General features: G+C 27.0%; 1 protein-coding gene across 7 annotated transcripts in view; it reads left to right on the top strand.

Annotated features, from left to right (window-relative positions):
• LOC105424730 (putative G protein-coupled receptor No18) overlaps positions 1 to 21,493 on the top strand; it is a 42,630-nt gene extending 21,137 nt beyond the window's left edge. For 6 of the 7 annotated variants that reach the window (XM_089070999.1, XM_011635119.2, XM_089071001.1 and 3 more), the window contains 6 exons: positions 14,520 to 14,757; positions 15,035 to 15,172; positions 15,956 to 16,068; positions 16,960 to 17,296; positions 19,717 to 20,017; positions 20,443 to 21,493. In XM_089070999.1, coding sequence (XP_088927125.1) covers positions 14,560 to 14,757; positions 15,035 to 15,172; positions 15,956 to 16,068; positions 16,960 to 17,296; positions 19,717 to 20,017; positions 20,443 to 20,618 — 1,263 coding nt within the window. In that variant the 5' untranslated portion in view covers positions 14,520 to 14,559 and the 3' untranslated portion in view covers positions 20,619 to 21,493. Of the gene's footprint in view, positions 1 to 6,184; positions 6,870 to 14,519; positions 14,758 to 15,034; positions 15,173 to 15,955; positions 16,069 to 16,959; positions 17,297 to 19,716; positions 20,018 to 20,442 lie in introns of those variants that run through there. The other variant, XM_011635122.3, reaches the window with a different exon arrangement.
• Positions 21,494 to 22,347: the final 854 nt, after the last annotated feature.

Genomic DNA, 22,347 nt, shown 5'->3' on the forward strand with positions numbered 1-22,347 from the left:
GCAGTTTGTGAAAAATAGAAAGAAAATTCGAGACTAAGGAATACTGAGAAATACTCATAAAAAAGGAATTTCAATCCTGCATATGCATTGCGTATGCATTATGCATTTTTGTCTTTTATGAAACAAAGTCATGAAACAAGTAAATGCTGGCATAATACTTTATTATGGATACGACCTTTTCGTATTACATTTTATATTTTATATATCGTAGACTTTCTTTTTAAAAAGTTTTTGAGAATAGCTTGTGAAGTGTAAAAAATTAAATTGCTTTTGAATAAAAGTAAAATCATTATCTTTCAAAGTATACAATTACGTGATGAAAACGAGAAACTGAAAGATAATGTATATTGATTGAACGTTTAAGTGACAAAGCTTTAAAAAGCTTTAAAAAAGTCGCTATGATTTTTATAATTCGTAAAGTAATGTTATAGTTTTCATAAAACATTTTTAAATTATCTTCAGAATATCTCTTTAAGGTTTTGTATATATAACACACTCTGGTGTTTTAAAACAAGGCATTCTTTTGAAACTTTAAAGAATGCCGACTGTTAACAAGCGAATAAAAAGGAATATAAAATCAAGATTTTTAGTGTTTTTTTTTTATAAAAAGAAATATTAGTCTCACGTTGGGCATGCATAATACAATTTCTCTTGAACAATATGAAAAATTATGAAATTGTTGAATAATATATTACTCTATTTTCTCATATACATATAATTATATATCTATATTTTAATATATTTATATTTTATATTACATTTGTATATTAAAATATCTATAAATATTTTTTATATAAAATGTGTTAAAAAATTGTTTAATTTTTTATATTTAATATTTTATATTTATATTTTATATTTTGTTTCATAACAATTACGCACATATAAAACTAAATTAATTATACTAATTAATAGTGATAGTAAATTAGAACAATAAAATATAGGATATATTGTACATCTTCATATGAAAAAAAGTCTTTTTCAGTGTATCTTCTATATTAAGAGAAGTTCGAATTTGTGTGTAAATATCATCGCACGCTTGAATATGAAAAATGGTTTTGCTTTTACCAGTTATTTCCGTTGTCATATTATTTCACATTTCATATTTCTTGAGTGCATGTTAAAACGTGGTTATAAGTTTGTTTTTTTACATTTATTTTCTCCATGGATTTAGAGTGTGAATATAAAATATAGTGTGAGTATAAAATATAAATTAATTTTGCTATGGAAATGTATAACTCGGAGTTGCGATTATCAATAAATATAATCGGAATAATTATTTACATCTGCGAAATATGATGCGCGGTGATGTTATGCAATATGGTGTGAAGTGAGCAAACTTAAAACGTAAAAAAAATTTACTAGTGTGCATACAGAGAGAAGAGTAGTAATTTATCTTCACGTCGGAAATTGTGCAAATACGATTCGTGTACAGGAAGGAATATTAAATGAGCATAGAATTGAAGGCGGAAAGCATAGCATATGTTACATTGTACTAAAATACATATTTATCTAAGTTATAATTGTAAAAAAATAATTTTTATGAATAGTTATTCTACTTTCTTATTAATAAATGTTTTAATTAAATTAAAATAGTTAATTTAAAATAAAAAAAAAGTCATCTTTAAAAGAGAAGAGATTTAATTACAATTAACGATTAATAATTTATTATAATTATTATTGTATATAAAATAATGTATTACATATAATATATGTATTACATATAATTATATAACATACAATATTATTATTATATACAATATATAAACACGTGTGTGTAATGTTTATAAAGTTTATTATATTTTGAAAGTAAATTTATGTGCTATTGTCAATATTTTTTTTCCTTAAAATTAAATGCGTAGAATCGGTGCTCACGATTATCGATCAATTTTATATGAAATTCCTATTTCGACACCAATAAACACAAATATACGTAAATCCTGTTTACTGTTCTATCCCATGATCTATTTTTATATTTAACGATATAGATTAAGAGTGGAATTATATTATCCTGTCGCGATTTTTTAAATATGTGTGTGTGTGTGTGTGTGTGTGTGTGTGTGTGTGTGTGTGTGTGTGTGTGTGTGTGTGTGTGTGTGTGTGTGTGTGTGTGTACAAGATGTTAGATACAGCAAATGCAAAAATAGATAAAATGTTTTTGATTGTACTTAGTATTTTAAGAGAAAAAAGTACAACATTATAACAAAGCTAAAAGCTAAAAGCACTTAAGAAGAGAAACATTTTTTGTAATGGAATAATTTGAAAAATACTAAAAATTGTTCAGTTAATTTAAAGAATGAAAAACAGATTATAATATATTAATATATTGTATAGATATTATGCAAGTATGCATGGTATGTTTAGAAAAGAAAAATAGGTGTTGCGCAGTATTAGATCTTGAACGCGGACAGCAAATGCAAGCAAATGCGAATTATTCAAGGTATCTCGCTATATGAAGCACGACCGCAGATCTGTTACCACCCTCTGTGGAAAGTGGAACGATCCGCGTCTCCTTTTGTGCAGTTATGCAGGCAGAGTGCCTCTGCTCTGTGCATCTATGCGAATCTGGCAGTTAACTACCATTCATTTGCAGCCCGCCATACGTCAATCATGCAGTGTGATCTGACTTCAATATTCGCATACTACTTCGTACCTGCTGGCGCTTTATCGGTTGAACATGCGTCCTAGCAGCGCAGCGCGTGCAGTTGCTGCACATGCGAGAATGTGCATCAAGTTAATACCTGACGATGATGATGCCAGAAATATAGATCATGTCTGACACTTAGCGTGCATGTCAGTCTTCAGATTCCATTCGCTATAATGATCTGACTTATAATCAACTTGTAAGCGATTTTCAACTATTCTATAACTATTCTATTCACGTCCGCATACGTGCTTAAAAATATTTGGTATAACTTTAACTGATATTACAAATACTAAAAAACTATATTTGTAATATTTGTAAATTATTAGATTATTTATCGCGTATGTTCAATATTGCATCATTATTTAAGATTTTACTTTTGGTCATGTACGCATGTTATCGGATTTGAAAAAAAAATAGATGTTATGAAAAGAGTTTATATGCAGCTTTATTTGGTTGGAAATGTTGCAACTTCCCTGGAGAAAAAGTTTTCTCATATTGCTCTACCCACAGATGTTAATCAACTAGAATGAATTAAATTTTATATTTTATATGAGAACTTTTATAAAAAAGCTATTTCACTATTTGTTTGGCATATTTTGAATATACGTATTCAATCAGGCTAAAACCGAACAAAAGAAACATCTCTTTTATTATAAAAAGCGCTCTAAATTGCAACCGCAATTTAAATAGCGTTCTTTTAAATATTCTATATTCGCAAGTATTTATAGAATTAAATATTATATAATCTTTATCTTTATTTTTATCTTTTTGAGATCAGCTAAATACCCACATATCTCAACGTAACATATGATTTTATGATTTTAGAATGTTCTTCTTTGCCAAATGTAATATTACCATAATGTAATATTACAATGTAGCAATAGTTCCATAGCTAATATAACAAAGCATTTCATTTCTTTTGACATTAAAGCTCGAATATTAATTTTTTTTATATTGTTAGAAAAATACCAGTCGACCTTTGCATCGCGGTTTACATTTAATCTTTTAATGTTTAATATTTTGCATAAAGCTCGTTTTCAACTCTTCTTTTTAAATACATTTATGTATATTTACATAATATATATATGTTTATAATATGTTTTGTTAAATAAAATTTTTTAAATTTTATATTGGATATATTGTATGCAAAATATTTTTACTCTTAAAATATATTTTATTTTTAATTTTATTTTATTAAATTAAGTCGTGAATTTTAAATAAATATAATAAAGTATAATCATGATTTTTAATTTTTATAAGCAAACAGTCGTATTGAATATATTAAGCACAATAATATGTATAAGTTGTCAATGTATAGAAGCACAGTTTCTTTGATTAAAATATCATTTTAAACTATGTACATATTTTCGATAAGATCTGAAAAAGTCTCCTTTAGGAAGAAATATCGATTTTCCATTTAATCGCAAAAGAAAATTCTTCATCACTTTCTCTTCCTAGCGGTATACCATTGATCATCTCATAATAAATGCATGTATGCAGAATACTGGCACGATACACTATCGCTTTACCTACTGCCCCATTTTTGATCCCCAGTTTTGCATCGATCTATTTGACCTTAGATAATGTGTCATCCTGCATTTTTGTATCATTAAATATTTTATTAAATTTTTACGTGGTAATCAGTACAACGCAGTAAATTCGTAAAGTAAATTTGTATTTATAGATAAAAAATATTTTTTGAAAAATTACAATTATTGAAAAGATGTTAGTCACTTCAATAAATAAAAAAAAAGTAAATAAATAAATACAAATATAAAAAATACTTGAATTACTTTAGGATAAGGTTATGTATAAATAAGATATTTATGTATTAATTGGCCTATATAGTTAAAAATTTCGATATTGTTTTATTATTGTATTTTCATGTTATCTTAAAATTATATATAATTTTTAACAGAACAATTTGAGAATTATGATTCCGAAATGTCTCCACTCAATTTGGGCCACGCGCGACATTTTTAATCTGATGAATATTTCTTGTCTTTTCCGAAAAATAAAACAAGAACGATTGCAAATACAATCACCAGTTATACATGTTGGCAGTTTCTTCTACATACAAGTCCATCGCCTTCTTATATATATGTATATTGCGTATATCCATACACGCGATCATAGACACAATAGACGATTTAGTAACATGGTATGACCTCGGTAGCGATTGAATTTCCGCAGTATTTCCTTAGTATTTCACATCTATTCCGAATGGATGCTTCTCTTCGTGGTGTCTACGAATATCCACTGGTGGCATATGTAAATGCGCTTTACAGCGTATGTCCAATTACGTCCGTGATGAACGCTACCCTTAACGACTGTAAAGCTGGGAATGCCAACCACTCGACACTTATGCGTTTGGGAGATTATGCCGTCCGCCAAATTATTCCCATAGCTAGTAAACTGAGCACGCACATACTACGTCGTATTGCACAAACTATTTGGCGTGAACAGTCGTCAAATTTTGAAAAATTTATCAAACTGAACATATAAAACAGATAATAGAGATTAATTATATAAAATGATTGAGGATTGTTCTGTTTAAAGTTTCTTTTAGTAAATTAATTTATTTGTATTTCTATCATTATTTTGTACTAAACCTTTATATGCTATTAAATTTGTATATGCTTAGATATATAATATTTGTCATGTGCATGTAGAATAATGTGCGGAAAAATTATCGGTATCTCATAAATAATTTGATGGAAGTCATGGCTATTTTATATACGTACATCACTGCAGCACATATTTTTCATAGAATCAAAAATATTTATGTGCCCATTATTTTCGACACTATTCTAGAACTACATTGTTATTTTAAAGAAAAAGGTTTTCAAAGAAAAGAATTCTGAAAGAGAGAATTGAAATAAAATATTGGACAAATGTAAAAATAATACATTTCAAGGATATATTTATTAAAAATTAATGTTTCTATATTATATTATACAGAATTGTTTGTAGTTATTTCTTTAATATATAATGCATGACGATTATAACATGATTCAAGGGATTGTTATAATTTTGCGGAAATATGAGAGATTAGACTGTCACTTTAAATGGTGCTTAGGCAGATCATATATTCATAACTCGCATGAGAATGTGTTACTTAATTATAAAGCCTACCCAATATTCAAGAGAAGCATTGCACCTGCTTCCATTCCATATAACATACAAATTTCTGAGCTTACTGACCAAAATACATTTTTTTATATCATATATAAGTAAAATAATCATGTAATAACGTATTAATTATCTAATATTAATAGTATATATTATATTTTTACATAAGAAAATTTTGCTGTGCATTAAAAAAACATGATTTATGTGCTTATATATATATATATATATATATATAATAATTATTTATATTGAAATGGAAAATCTATAGCAAAAATATAAATTATTTATTTACACACGCGCGCGCGCGCGCGCGCGCGCGCGCGCGCGTGTGTGTGTGTGTGTGTGTGTGTGTGTGTAAATAAATAATTTATATTTTTGCTATAGATTTTCCATTTCAATATGAATAATTATTTCTGTAGAATAATTCTAATTATGGAGATAATGCAGAGATATACAGTATATAGAGTAGTGAACACATGAAACAGACAAATGCTAAATGTAGTCATATATATTATACACTGCGATACTATTAACTATTGACATTTAATTTAGTTTCATTATTAATTAGTTTGTATTATTAGCTTGTGCTTATCATACTATCACCATATTGCCATTTCGCGTGTTATCTCCGAGCTCTTGTTATTGTAATTTATATTATTATATTGCATTTCATCTTGTAACGCATTTTACAATCTGGTTCTAAATATTAAAAGGTAGCATTCTACTGTAGAATTTATTGATAGTAATGGCTCAGCGAACACGATAACATTATCGAAATGTTTGGTACTGTGTCGATAAAATTTCTCGAGCGTGAAATGAATAATATGAATTGCACGTGCAAAATTTATTAAATGGATTAAAACTCGTTTAATAGCGACATTTCGGACAGTTATGACTTTTCGGTTGGGAACTAATAACCATCTAACTAATATCCGGTTTGCTGCCGGTGCTGAGGAAGTAAAATCGCTTAACGAGGAATATTCGCTTTGGATTAATCTCCTGTGCGGCCGTCCATCCAGTGGAAAAATTACAGATTGCAGTGAGGATTGAGAATTTTAAAAGCGCCAACGAGATAATTCTTCTAGTACTTAAAGTAATGAATTACGTATTTCTGCTGAATCATAATTACTTTTTAAGAATTATTTGGCAAATAATTTTTTTAATAAAGTTTTTTATATTATCGATCATAACATTGCTGTAATTACGCTATAATTACGCTATAATTATATTACGCTATAATTAATTATGATTTTAGATGTATTCTTCGTATTCCGATCTAAATTCCAAATTCAAAATATGAAATAACTGACAGCGCATATAAGTATTGGAATTTGCAACGTATTTACAGTGTTTGCTATTAAAATCGATAAGGTGTAAATAAAATTTCCATGGAATGTACTAACATTTTATATCTATCGACACACGTTGCTTTCTCGCCGCGGTCAAAGCTGCGGTGAAAGTTACGTTATCTATGACCCGATTTGCGGTGAAACAAAGTGCAATGGTATCAGTTGTACGTGCTTTCAACGAATTTCCTCTACGATATCGGGAGGAGCGGAGCATCGCGTGTAAAGTTTATAAATGATAGTACGAGAAATGCCAAAGCTGATTAGGACATTTAACTTCTATATTGTAACTTTTCGAATAACACAAATGCAATATACATATACGTTACAATTTTTGTCTTTATATTTCTTAACATATATAAATAATAATATTGTATGGCTTTCATAAAAGTAATTTTATTTTACATCCTAATATTATATAATACATAAATTTATTTATTTATTATTTACGCTTATAAAAAATAATTTAATGCAATAATAATAATTAATTATATTTAAATGTGTTTTATTTTTAAAGATAATAATAATAATCTTTATGTTTATATTTATGTTAATTATATATTGTTTCTATATTTATTATTTGAAAAATATTGTCAGTCACAGTTCTTTTTGAAGATATCGCAAACGTGTTGAAATATAAAAAATAGACCTTATCTTTCATATTTCCTATTGACTGAATAATATATAAGTTTATTGTAAAGATGACTCGTATGTGGAACAACGAAGTTTGGATTCGGAGCTACAATAGAATAAGTCAGAGTTCATGCCAAGATCTGTCGGAGCTTGATGTCGGGATCTAGAGATATGTTATCTTGTCTTAAGACACAACAACATATTGTCAAATCCGATTAAATTTACATATATTCAAAACTGATCTTGGATTTAGGTTAACACTCTATAGAGATAACGTCAAATATGAGATTTCTGTATTTAAGTTACATAAATTGTTTATATGTTAAAAGTATACTGAACATTGTTAGGAGAAACGTTACAGTCTTTTTTATCTTTTTATTTATATAATATGACGCAAATAATTAGTAACAACTAAGAAACTTTATCTTGTTATTACTTGTTATTTTTTTATTTTCTTAGCTAAACATTTTATTTTTTGTTACAATATACATTTTGTTATAATATCTCACTCTTTGTTATGTACTGAAAATATACTAAGACATATATTGTGGCAACAGCAGTGAAATGTAATATTCCATGAGAGTTATGTTATGATATTGAATTTTATAGTATTTTACCTTCAAAGTGAGAAACTACATTTTATATAAATAGCCTGCAAGCTATACTGCATATTTCTTCATCTGTTTGGACAAATGTCTAAAGTTTAATCTAGGACATCGTAAAAAAATATCAAATTTCGAAGAATTGTTCTTTAATATTTAATCAGATTATTATATTTTATACATTTAAAACAGAAAAGAGATTAAGAAAAAGTATAGTCTTTTTATTATAAATGTTTTTAACTAATTCTTAAATTAAATAATTATTTATTTCACTTAAATATAATATAATCTTCATAATTCAATTAAAAATATATAATTAATTATAAAAAATTTTAAAAATTTAAAAATTTTTTAAATTTAAAAAATTACTTTTATATAAAAAAATTACTTTTATAATTGTTCAGTATCTTTATCCATAGATTGAACAATGTAAAATAATATTATAAGTACATGTACAATTCGCTTATTCAAAGAAGTCCAATAAATTGATGGAAGGGCAGCTACAAATGACTCTTATTTAAGAGCACAATACTCGTAATTATTACTATGCTTTTGAAAGCACTTTTCTCAAAACAAAGAGCTGGAACTCAAGAGTTAAGAAAGATTGATGAGGGTTCTTCAGTTCTGCATCTGCGAAAAATTCATTACAATTGAGTTCGAGTCCAATTGCAACTTCGCTCGTCATAACATATGCAGCTTTTATTTTTGTTATTATCGCTGTCCGATATTATTGAAGATTTAAAAACAAACCTTGAAGCATATCCAGAAATACTGTTCATGTACTCATACATCAAAATTTTACATAATGCCATATATTCTCGGTTAAAGAATCAATATGGCTTGATATGATTATAATAAAGATGTTTTATCGATTTAATTATGCAATTAATTTGAGTTGCGTGATAAATAATAACAAATATCGGTATAATGGCATAAAATAATTGCGTGCTTGCTTTTGGTGCTTTTATCTTATGATGAGAACAATAACTTTTTGTTAATAACGATATGATTATAAAAATATTTATTGAAGAAGCCATTAAAGTATGAATATTTCTTGTTTAATAATAAAAATGTCAGAGAAAAACTGTATTTCATTATGTTTACATCTTTTAATTCAAAAGTTAAGATGGATGTAATTTCGAAGGGAGTTTTGATATTGATGTCGTTGATATATTTCCTTTAAATATTTACTTTCATAGATAGTAAAAAAAATGAAACCATTGAGGAAAAATACGTTCTGCCATATCCGTAACACGGAAATATTGAAACTACGTTTTCGATTTCTGCTTCAAATTGTACGATCTCTCTCTCTCTCTCTCTCTCTCTCTCTCTCTCTCTCTCTCTCTACTTTATTCGGCAGTTCGCATGTTATTCAAAGAATTTTCTATATCTGTTTGTATATCTAGTGGTAAAAGTTTCATTTTTTTGCAGCAACTATGAATCCAATAAATATTAAAAAATAACATTTATGACATTTTGATTTTTCATGTTTTATATATGTTTTATATATGTTATATTATTATTATATTATATTTTATATATGTTTTATATATGTTATATTATTATGGAAATATTATATTTTATATTTTAATTTAATTATCTAAACTGTCAATAATTTAAAAAAGTTTTAAATAATTACTGTATTAAAATATATTTAATTAAAAAATAGAAAAAAGCTTGGATTTTTTACATAATCTTTAATCTATTAAATAAAAATTTTATTTGATGATTTTTTTCAACCAATATGCTTATTCTGAACGTAATTGGTTTCTACATGTGCATAAGTATAGCAAATGTAGGTAGTTATAGCAAATGTGGCGAAATCGATTACAGCGACCCATATCTAAAAAAGATCGGATACTAAAACGGATTGCGCTGAAAACAATTACAGATCCTTATCTCTTTCTATTTTAAAATAATGATACTTTGAATTTTTTGTTTGAAAAATGTTTAAAATAGATGCCAAAAAAGTACAGAGAAGTATATAATAATGAGAAATTAAAATATATATTGTTGAATATATTTATATGTACAAATTTCTAAAGATGTTAAATAAAAAAATTTTGAGAAAAATAAAAATAGAGAAAAAGATAAAAATTTGAGCAAATAGTTTTTAAATTAAGTAATATTTTAAGAGAAAAAAAATTACTCTTTCATTGATTTAAAAACATAATTAAATAAAATTAATGATAATAATAATAATAATATGTACATAACTGCAATATCATTTGTTAAGATATTTGCATATAAATTATAAATAAGAAGAAATTCTCATTTAAGAATATAAAAATTATAAGTAATATTTTTGTATTTTTTTTTTCTTAATAAGCAAAATTTTTGAAGAACTCTATTTACACTAAAGTTGTTGCAACATAAACTTTTTTTTGGAGGGAAATTTTTTGTCTGTCTTTTACTCTCTGCGTTCTGCTGAGCGAGAAGTTGCGGTGAACTTTTTCGAAGTAGTTAAATTTTCTTTCGTCAAACGATGTGAGAAATAGTGTTACATTTTTATATCTGCGTTTATTCATTTATAGGACACATATTTCTAAAACGTTATTAGATTGTTGTATTCATAGGTGTTTTACTTACACTACTGATCTGGAAACGTGACATATTTGTTTATGTTGCTATGTTACATTCTATCTCTTTACACGCATTTTTATATGTATGTGCATAAGCTATCAGAATGAAGTTTGAAAATATATACCAATTCCAACGATTCGGACGATCATGTAAATAGTTGTGATCGTAATTGTAAATTTAATTAAAATTATTTGAAATACTCCTATTCCTAATTAATGTAAGTTTTAATCGCAACAATAAATCAAAATATCTCTTTTGAATGCGTGTATGCAAATAGAATAAAATAGTAACTATTTCAGTCATATATATATTCAGTTTTATATATATATATATATATATATATATATATATTTGTAAAAAAAGTGAAAAAAATGTTTCCATAATACGCATAAAACCTTTATCAAAAGGATAAATCTACCTAGTTGCCACATATTGAAAAGCTGTTATGTTATAAAAGGTTTTAAAAAAAATATTTGCAATATATATGTTTTATTCTAATGATATGTTTTATTTTAATGATAATTGAAAAATATAATATAAAATAAAAATTTAATTTTCACTTATTTATATATTACTTTAAATTTTTTAAAGGTAATTTTTATTTATTTAGATATATTAGATTTATTTATTTAGATAATTTGGAACGTATCATTATCAAACTAATTTTATTAATTATATTATTTTATTTAATATTTTATTAAAGTAATATAGAAAATAGTAAGTATATCAAATGGATTTTTTAAAACAGATATAAAAGCAAACTTTGTAATGCTATAATGATATAGAATAAAAAGTAATATGAAAGAATTAATTTTATCTTATTACATTTTGCTATCTTCTTTGTAAAAACAATGCATCTTACATCAGCTCAATGCACAATCCAGGTCTTCGAAATATTTCATTCACTCAAGATAACAGGATCTAGAATCTTTCACCACAATCCATTCCATTTCATCTTGCAAGATCGATAATGATCGCACGCGATTCCATCCGACTTTCATACCTTACGGTAGTTCCCACTCAGTTTTTATACATTATAAACTTCTTTCGCATTACTGGCGATTATTTATGGCTGATCGGAAATCTGCCGCAGTTTCGAGTAGAAATATCTTTATCAAATGTGTATTGATCGAGTCATACAAATTATTTTCTCGAAAGAATCATATGTTGATTCTCACACAGCTTTTTATAGACACGAGTTTCCCATGGGATAATTCGCCGCCGAGATAATTTAAGTCGTGGTTTTCACGAAGTCATTAAAAGTATTTTATTTCTTTTTTTTTTTACTTGCTTCTTACATGAAAAAAATAGAATATGAAATAAACTGTGATATTAGGACTTTATGAAAATATGTATATCGTTAGTAAATACTTGAGATTAATTAAATTTTTGCTTCATATTCAAAATAGATGATTTGAATTGTAGTGATTGCAGTGTAATGAGGTTTCATATGAAATTTTTGTAAATTTAAACTTTCATTTATATTCAATTTAGATTTAAACAAGATGAACATAAATGTAATTTCGATAATTATAGATAATTGTTAGATACATATAATTTTTATGGGAATGAAAAGATTGTAAATCATTTTATTTCCATAAAAATTGTTGTATGATGCTTTCTTTGTATATAAAGAGAATATTTTCTTAAAAAAAATGTTAGAAATAGAATATCACATATGAAAACACATATTCTTTAAAAATTTAAAGACAGGTGAGAAAATAATTTACATATTTTTTTATACTTTTATAAAAACATTCAAAAAGTGTTTAACGACTCGCGATACTTCGTAAAGAAACGTAAAGCGAGAACTTGCCTAGATAGGAAGAGCAACTAAGATTTATATCTTCATAAACACAGGAAATTATAGCCAATGCTCGTTTAGACGTCACCTATAATCTGATATTAGGTTCATCGCTGATAGTTATTAGAATTAGGTACGTGCACGGAATTCCGCTCTTTTTAAACTGCCTCTTAGTTCAGGTTGCCATTACTTAGTCGCGGAAGTAGAAACAGCGCTATAATTTAATTCGACGAACCAAAGGAAAATCAACTCTTCGAATTGATAGATGAGAAAAATTATGAGCGCTAGATGGGAAAAACTATGTGGGATCTAAATGAGAAAAATTATGTGGGCGCTAGATGGGAAAAACTATGTGGGCGCTAGATGGGAAAAACTATGTGGTCGCAAGATGGGAAAAACTATGTGATAACTAGATGGGAAAAATTATGTAGACGCTAGATGGGAAAAACTATGTGGAAACTAGACTGGAAAAACTGTGCTATATTTGGTAAAAAATCAGCAGAATGAAAATTATATTTGTCTTTATCACAAATAAAGATTATTTTTAATTATTTAAAACTATTTTAATTTAATTATTTAAGATTATCTTTAATTATTTAATTATTTTTATATTTAATGTTTAATTTTATATGTGTGTGTATATATATATATATATATATATATATATATATATGTATTTTTTTTTTTCGGATAGTATAGTACATATATATGTACATATATGTTCCTTATGTACTTTATTGTATGTTTCATTTTGCAATTTCATTTATATCGTAAAATAAATATTTTAGTACAATATTGATAATTTTTATATTATAATAAATTATAAACAAATGTTCGATCTTACTAAATATTTAATATTATTGAAATAAATATAACATATTAATACGTGTATAGCGTTGCAAATATCAATATACGCTGAGTAAATGCGTTCAATAAAATGTTTTACGTTCGATAAAATACTTGACAGTGACAATATTAATTTGAAGAAATTTGTTGTACTCGACGTATCTCTTCTCACATATCTCGGAATATGATTTCTTTGTATTTTTAAGAGTACTCGATCTTTTTCGCTTTGTCTTGTTTCCATAGCTAGCTTGACTTTTCTCATCCAATTTTAGCAAACTCCTGTATATTTGCCCTTTCCAACGTGATCCATTTCCATACTTTGCAGAAACGTCGATATTGGGTCATTTCGCCCACATATGGTCATATAAAGTTTTAAAAGTTCTACCCCGATCACTTTTATCTATATTCATATTTCCACGTGCACATATCGTGATTTTTAATCAATTTCAAATTCAATTCATATGCGTCTCATCGTCTGCAGGATTTCATACTTCGATTCAATACGTCCTACAAACGTTTTACATATTTTCCATTTTTCATGAATAATGAAATAAACAAAAAATTTAGGCATATATGTTTTTATATGTTTTTATTAATCCGCTTATCTATATAAAAAAATTAAAAATAAATGGTTAAAGTTTACTTTTAGAATTTTACCTATCTTATTGTATATAACAATATATCTCATTAGAAGTTATGGCACTTTTGCATATAAGTAACGGTTTTATATTTTAGGCGTTTGTAATTATTAGTGATATACCGATAATGTAAATTAAATAAGAAGTAAGCCAGTTTTAATTTTCATAATAGTTAATTAAAAAAAAGATATGATAGTAGTAACTTGAATAATTTATAGAAATATTATAAACTAATTTGCCAATCTAATTAAATATAAATTGCATAAAATATCTTATGTTTATTGTGTTTAGAATATGAACTCCTAAAAATTATCATGATGTCTCGCAACATATGCACCGCGAAACTGAAATTATCATATATGGATCGAGGGTAAACGTCATGGCGAATCAAACAACTGATTACTATGCGGACACTTACCAATGGAATCATACGGTGAACGAAGAAGATACAAAGAAGGAATATTATCTTCCTAATTGGACTGATCTTATTCTAGCAGGATTGTTTATAATGCTGATTATTGTTACTATAGTAAGTAATTATACCATCTGATAACCAAAATGTTATTTACATTAGCATAAGCATCTTTATTTTATTACAATATCTGCTTTAATGCCATACTGTATATATATATATATTTTTTTATTAAAGCACAATTCTTTGAATAATTTTGAATAATATGAATTTTTTATTGTAAAAGAGCAATCTTTACAGATTTAAAACTTTGTTTTATATTATTTAAGGATGATTTAAATGCATCTATTTAAGTTTTCATTTACTTTTAACAATTGTGATTGTATTATTACAGGTCGGCAATACCCTAGTGATTGCGGCTGTAATTACCACGAGGAGATTACGGTCCGTGACTAATTGTTTTGTGTCTAGCTTGGCGGCTGCGGATTTACTAGTCGGTTTAGCAGTGATGCCACCAGCTGTGCTGTTACAGGTACGCATGTGTTCGTCATTATGGGATAAAATGCAATAAACAAGCGCGAAGTGTCCAATTCATCTTCGATGCTATGAGCTTTTATATAAGCTGTCAAGATAGGATCTTATTTAATTATCGCAATTATCGCAGTTGCATTATTCACAAAGAAACAAATTGCGCGATTATAACAATACTTAGGGTGGTATAAAATTATTGTCATCGTTTAAATAATATTACAGGCAGACGCATACATTGTCAATTTATGATTCCTAATCAACGTTATATATGTGTATTATGTGTAGAAATTGATACATATGTTATAACAATATATTATCCAGATTATAAAAAAGGAGCAAACAAGTATCGTGCGTGATGTGTTAATTGTTAATAAAGAAATTTTAATGTGGCACAAATATATTTAGAAAGAACATTTTTATTTATTTTCAAATATTTAGTTAATAATCTGACATAAATATAAAAATTGAGATACCACGCTGATTCAAGAGTGAGAATATCCATGAGCATTACATGTTAGCAACATCGATTGTCTGACTGGGTGATAATAGAAGACATAGATTATATGGATTCATAGTTCATAGAAAAGAAAAAAAAAGAAATGCTTAAAATCATCCGATATATGAAAAGTTTGGAACAAGAAATGAAAGAATTGATGAAATATTGAACAAGCGCTATGTAATTTAAAAAGGATTATCGTTATTAAATTCTTTCTTTAGATAAATCTGTCTTATCTTGTACAAATCGCATTTTCATGTGTTTTATCAAATGGGATATCATTTGAAGCTTACAGGAGGAATTTGGGAATTGGGCGAAATACTGTGCGATTCTTGGGTCTCACTCGACATTTTACTCTGTACGGCTAGTATTCTCTCGTTATGCGCCATATCTATAGATAGGTAAGTCTGATCATACGTATTTTCAAACCTCGTCACGTAGATAACGAAATTACCGAGAAGCCATCCCATCAACTGTTCAATCTCTCGTAGAATGATAGATTATTCCATTATTAAAAGAGAGAGATTTCGTTTGACGAAAATTCTCTAACGTCCAGGCTTTACGAATTTCTGATGAAAACCGGCGGCGAGAGCGGACAGATTTTCCGACTACAAAGTTTCCAACAAAAATGTTCTATTATATTGATCTTTTGTTAAATAAATCAAATAAATCAATTGCTTAATTAAAACAATTAATCTTTCTTATATCTTTTGTTTTACCTATGCACAATTGAAACATTAAATCTCTATGATAATGGAAGAAATCGCTATTTTAATTTATAGTGAAAAAAAATAGTATTATTAAATAAAGATTTAATTTAATTAAATAAAGATTATAATTTAATAGAAAACAATGTAAACAATGTAACCATGAGTATATATATTTTTGGTTTATTTTTGTAGTTCATAACATATCTAAAAACAAACTTTTTACAAACAAGCCAAATCGTCTTTTTGACGCACACTCTATGTTCAGTGAGAAGCTTCTAACTTATCGCATTGGCTATGCACGAACTGCGCAAACTTAATAAATGAGCCAAAGTTACGATTCGTTTAAGAAATATAATTTTCGTGCACGTGCCCTTTCTTACTCGATTACAGCTTAGCTCTCGAGATCAGGATGCCTCGAAAATTCTGAGACGATTCGTTCGGACAGCATGCCGTTGTCTTTTTATTTTTCCAACACCATTGCATTCTACGAAAACACCTTGCACACTTTGCGGCAATTCAGCACGTACGGAGATAAAATTACGTAGGATTTATCGCGTCACCATCGATATTTCCTCGTTCAAGGTACCTGGCTGTAACTCAGCCGCTGATATACAGCCGCCGACGCAGAAGCAAACGACTGGCCGGGCTGATGATCGTCGCGGTATGGGTCATGGCCGGCGCAATAACGAGCCCACCTTTACTGGGTTGTTTCCCACGTGCGACAAATCGTGACATCAAAAAGTGCTCCTACAATATGGATTCCTCCTACGTGATATTTTCAGCAATGGGCAGTTTCTTCCTGCCTATGCTGGTGATGCTGTACGTATACGGCAGAATTTCGTGCGTCATAGCGAGCCGGCACAGAAATCTGGAGAAAACCAACGAGGAGGAGAATGTCCGACCACGTCGTAAAATCACGGTGAGAACTGTTCGATTCAGTTCTCCTCAGAGACACGATTGGATGCCTTTGAGATCAGATCAGCGCTATTATCTATTATGTTTCTTGTTATGTGACAGCTTTCATTAGATACTTATCTTGCTATGTAATTCAATAGAATTTAATAATGTAACTATACTATGTGTTTATTATTAAATTATAAACCAAGTTTTTTTATTAAAAGAAGTTTTACTATTTGTTAATTAAAGAAATTGGAGTATTAGTATATTATACGAAAACTCGAAATAGTTGTGCTTTTCTTGTATTCTTCTTTGTATGTTTTACAATTCCATAATGTTATCATTTATTCAAGACGATCGATAAGCTTTATTACAGAAGTAAAACTTTAATGTGATTAATACTACAATTACTAGGCACGTTTCCCTATGCTTATAACAGCCTATACATTAATCTTCCTAACATTACGCTTTGTTTATCGATAAATGATATTGTGAGCTAATTTTGATGGGAAGATATTAATGACTAGTTGTTAAATTCAATCAATATTCTGATTTTACGGTTATATCTTGTTAACAATAGACAATTATAAAAATTCGTAAAAAATGCATGACATAAAAATTTATTTATTAGAAGTTAATCCTCCACTTTTAGAATTAATTTATTTTGAAAGTTGTGCTGAATTGTGCTAGGTTTGTGCTACATTGTGCTCGAATTTTAAAATCATGTGAAAAATGTGATAAAAAATGAAAAAAAAAACGATATTTTAGACTAGCCCTCCTTTGCGATTTTTTTCAATTTTTTTGATTATACTAGATTGTGCTAATATTGTGCTAAAGTATTATCTTTAAAAAATAATAACAATAGAAGATATGATAAAAAATAGATTTAGGAAAAAAAATATATATAAATAACATTTATTCTTGTATCAATCCATAGAGGATACAAATGCACATCTAACTTATACTCGCTTAACACAAGTCAGCACAACCTTCGATTTTGTGACAAAAAATAAAAAATAATGCTTTCTCCATTTCTTGAAAAATCTTAATTAACTGAAATATCTTTTTATGAGATAAAACATCTTTTGCAATGTATATTTCACAGAATATGACATTCTTTTCGTCCTATAATTAAAGGTGACATTGTGATACAGAGATAGGGATGAAAAAGCTGAAGCATAACGCGTAATCAAGGAAACTGTTTGTTATAACAAAGCAGCAGTTAATACAAATACGACAACGTTCTATTCTGAATTCAAAGCAAACGGGCATTCAAATAGGAAAGAAATATTAAGGATTACTCTGCTTTTAATGCAAATTGATTCGTCTAACGGATCGTCAATCAAAGATAACAAAACCGATCTCGTAGTTTCACTGAAAAGGAGATTAGTGAACCGACGGTTCTCCCACAAGCGACGGATGTAGAATAGCACAAGCTTTAACATCACGATAGGAGACACGTATTCCTCATAATCCACATTATCCGACTTTACATAATCGTTTATCAATCATTTTGCTCAATATGTCTCATCGGCTTTGTCGGATTTGATTTAGTTACATAGCCTGCAAAAATATCGTGGTTTAATTATGTAAAGAATTTATCTTGTACTGCTAGTAAAATCGTAAAAAGTGTACAATGTAGATTATATAATGTAATTTGATTTATAATGAACTTTTTTTATTTTTTAAAAAGTAACACATTTAACTTGCACAATATTTTTTAATATTTAATATATTTGAATATTTTTTAATTAGAACAATTTTTGATCATTAGATTTTGATAAATAACTTTATTATAACATAACACTGTATTTTTTAAATAAAAATCTAAATTAATTATTATAATAAATAATAAATAAATAATAAAACAATTATTGTAACAATTGAAGTAATATAATGTAAAAAGATTAGGCATTTATATTAAAAGTTTTCATTTTATAAATCAACATAATTCTTTGAGGTGATGTTAAATACATGTATTGTTCTGTAAAGATAACACTGATTTATATTATGAAACTGAGTAAAAGTAGTTTAGTAAATGTTCTTTCCAGTTACAAATAGAACGAAAACAACAAAAGTAGACATTGAACGATTTATTACAGTAGCAGAATAAGAAATGTCTCGAAGAAGTCAGAAAAAGCATTCACTACAGTTTGTGGTAAAACAAAATCTTCTCAAAAAGCTTTTTGTTAAGTATATCGAAAATCTACTTAACAACTTTTCCTGCTGAGGATATTAAAAATCGGGAAAAGTTAAAAAATTCAGTAATTTAATTAGGTAATTAGTTTTAACTTTTTCGCAATGTTATAAACTTTCAAAATACTATATTATTCGAATACTATATTATTATACTAGATTCAGATTGAATAAGAGCAGGGAGAACTAATAAAATCTATAATCCCAACGTATTATACAATAATAAATAAAATGATTTCTCCATAGATCGATCGTAGCAGAAGCATAAAGGCGCAACGCAAGGACTGCGCCGAGAGCGGTATGACTTGTAACAGGTCATCGGAGGATACCGAACTAACGAATATGTGCAAAAAGTTGGATACTATTCGAGGGAATCAACAAAGCTGCATCAACAGGGTCGCCAGGGAGACGAAAACTGCTGGTACCTTGGCGGTGGTTGTCGGTGGTTTCGTCGCATGCTGGTTGCCATTTTTCATTCTGTATCTCGTAACACCTTTCGTGCCCGTGCAACCACCGGATGTTCTCATGCCAGCCTTGACATGGCTAGGTAATCTTTTTTACATACATAGGATTTCAAATGTGTTCATCTCTTTTATTATATATGGATTGAATTTTTAGACAAATTATAACAAATATCCGAAACATATTTGTTTTAATAATTTGGGACAACAATTATACCTTAAGATTTTTCCACTAAAATTTTTATAGATAAGTTAAAGTTGATTTAAAAACATATATTTATTAAAAGTATATAATATAAATATAAATATAAATGTAATATAAATATAATAAATTTGTGAAAAAATAAAATAAATGTTAACTGTAACAGATTTATATGTTTCGCGATAATATCTGTAGTTTTCAATTTCTTCTAATTCATTCCTTTATAATAGTTTTAAAAATTATAATTATAAAATATATTATTATTTTACTTATAAAATAAAATGATTAGAAATAATTTTATGTATTTAGGATGGATTAATTCAGCTATCAACCCGTTCATTTATGCCTTCTATTCGGCAGACTTCAGAATCGCTTTTTGGCGACTAACATGTAGGAAATGTTGGAAGAGTAGACTGAACTTAGATGGCGCAAATCGGAAATTACCCGCCTCAGTTAACTGGAAGAAAGATACGACGAGGACGTGAAGTTCTCTTCCGCACAGTTTCAAACTTGTTCAATTATGCGGCGTCCGGTATTAGAATGACTGTGGTTGATTCGAGTTAATTTGCAACTGCGGTACATTAATGAAAAGTGAAACGTGTGTAAGAAGAAGAAGACGTACGTTTTTAGTATTGACTTATAATTCAATAATAATAGTTTTTAAGAGGTTTTACAATGCATAAATATTTCACTATGCATATACGCACAATATTTTCAGATACATATAGCTATTTTCAAGAATTGCATAGATAATTATTCTTTTTTTGTGCAACTTGTAATATAATTGAACATTATATTTTTATTAAATGTTTATAAATTTTTGAATTAATTAACTTAATTAAATTTAATCTTAAAAATTTTTTACAATTTTTTTGTGATTTTTTCCTTAATAAATTTTATTAAAAAATGAAAACAATACAATAAATGTATATTTTTGTGCATATTTTTTTATGCAACATAGCTCGTCAAGGCAATAAAAAAGTATTCTTATATTATGTCATGCAGATTGATTAATTATATTTATATTTAAATAAAAATATAGATAAATTTAAGTGAAGAAATAAACTCAAAGCATGTAGCGAATATTTCTGATAAGCGTATGACAATTCGGAAATAAAAATGAAAATTTTAGGAATAAGAAAATCTATTAACAGTGTATAATTACAAGTTAATCTTGTAGAAGAAGCAATATATGACTGATACTTAATCTGTGATCTCATCATTATCGTATTTATTTGTGATATTTGTATACGAAAAATAGAAAATTAAAAGTATTTCTGCTTAATCATCATATTGTGCATACGTTTTCTTTCAATTTTTCTTAACATAGATATAAAACTTTGCCCGCACTTTATATCCGTTTTCAAAAAAAAAAAAAAAAAAAAAACACATGCTACATGCATTGAATGCTTTTCACTAATGCTTTGGTTAATACGTGATATTATTCTAATATACTAATTTATTTGTAATTATTTATGGAGATATAATATAAAGTAATAGACAGTAAAACATTATAGTTATGCAAATTTATAAATGTGAATATAGAATAGAAAATTATATAAATAGATTTAAAATATATCTAAAAATATAAGAATTATAAAAAATACTAAATAAAAAATTGTAAACTTAATTTATAAACTAATATCCTAATAATAGATATCCATATAAATTATGCATAAAAATTTTAGTTAATTAAGGTTAGATTGCTGCATAGATTTCGTAAATTATGTAACTTCATCAACTGTTGAAGACTGTGTAGATACTGTACGTAATAGATTTTGTTAGAATATAGAAAATCAATGTGATGATTTTTAATCCGTTATTTGTACGTACATAATTTAAATTATTAAAATATTAATTATTAATTATTTATTTTTATAGTATATATGTAATAGAAAATAATATATAAATATATGCAGATCTGATTTACAACTCTTTACACATCATTGCTAAATATATATTACTGATTCTAGTCGTTAAATAATTTTGTTTCATATAAGTTAGACAAACATAAGTATATAAATAAGTTAAAATTAACAAAAACTACACGCATTTATTATTTATATTTATTAAAATATATTATATAAGTTTTTCAATATGTTAATATTGAGATGTATTAAATTATATTATAAAAAGAATACATAAAAATTACTTAAACTTTTTTGTATTTATTACTTTATATTGTACATTTTGTACATTAAAATAATTATTTAT

Source organism: Pogonomyrmex barbatus, unplaced genomic scaffold (assembly GCF_055798465.1).
Source record: "Pogonomyrmex barbatus isolate J1 unplaced genomic scaffold, ASM5579846v1 scaffold1, whole genome shotgun sequence".
NCBI classification, from domain to species: Eukaryota; Metazoa; Arthropoda; class Insecta; order Hymenoptera; family Formicidae; genus Pogonomyrmex; species Pogonomyrmex barbatus.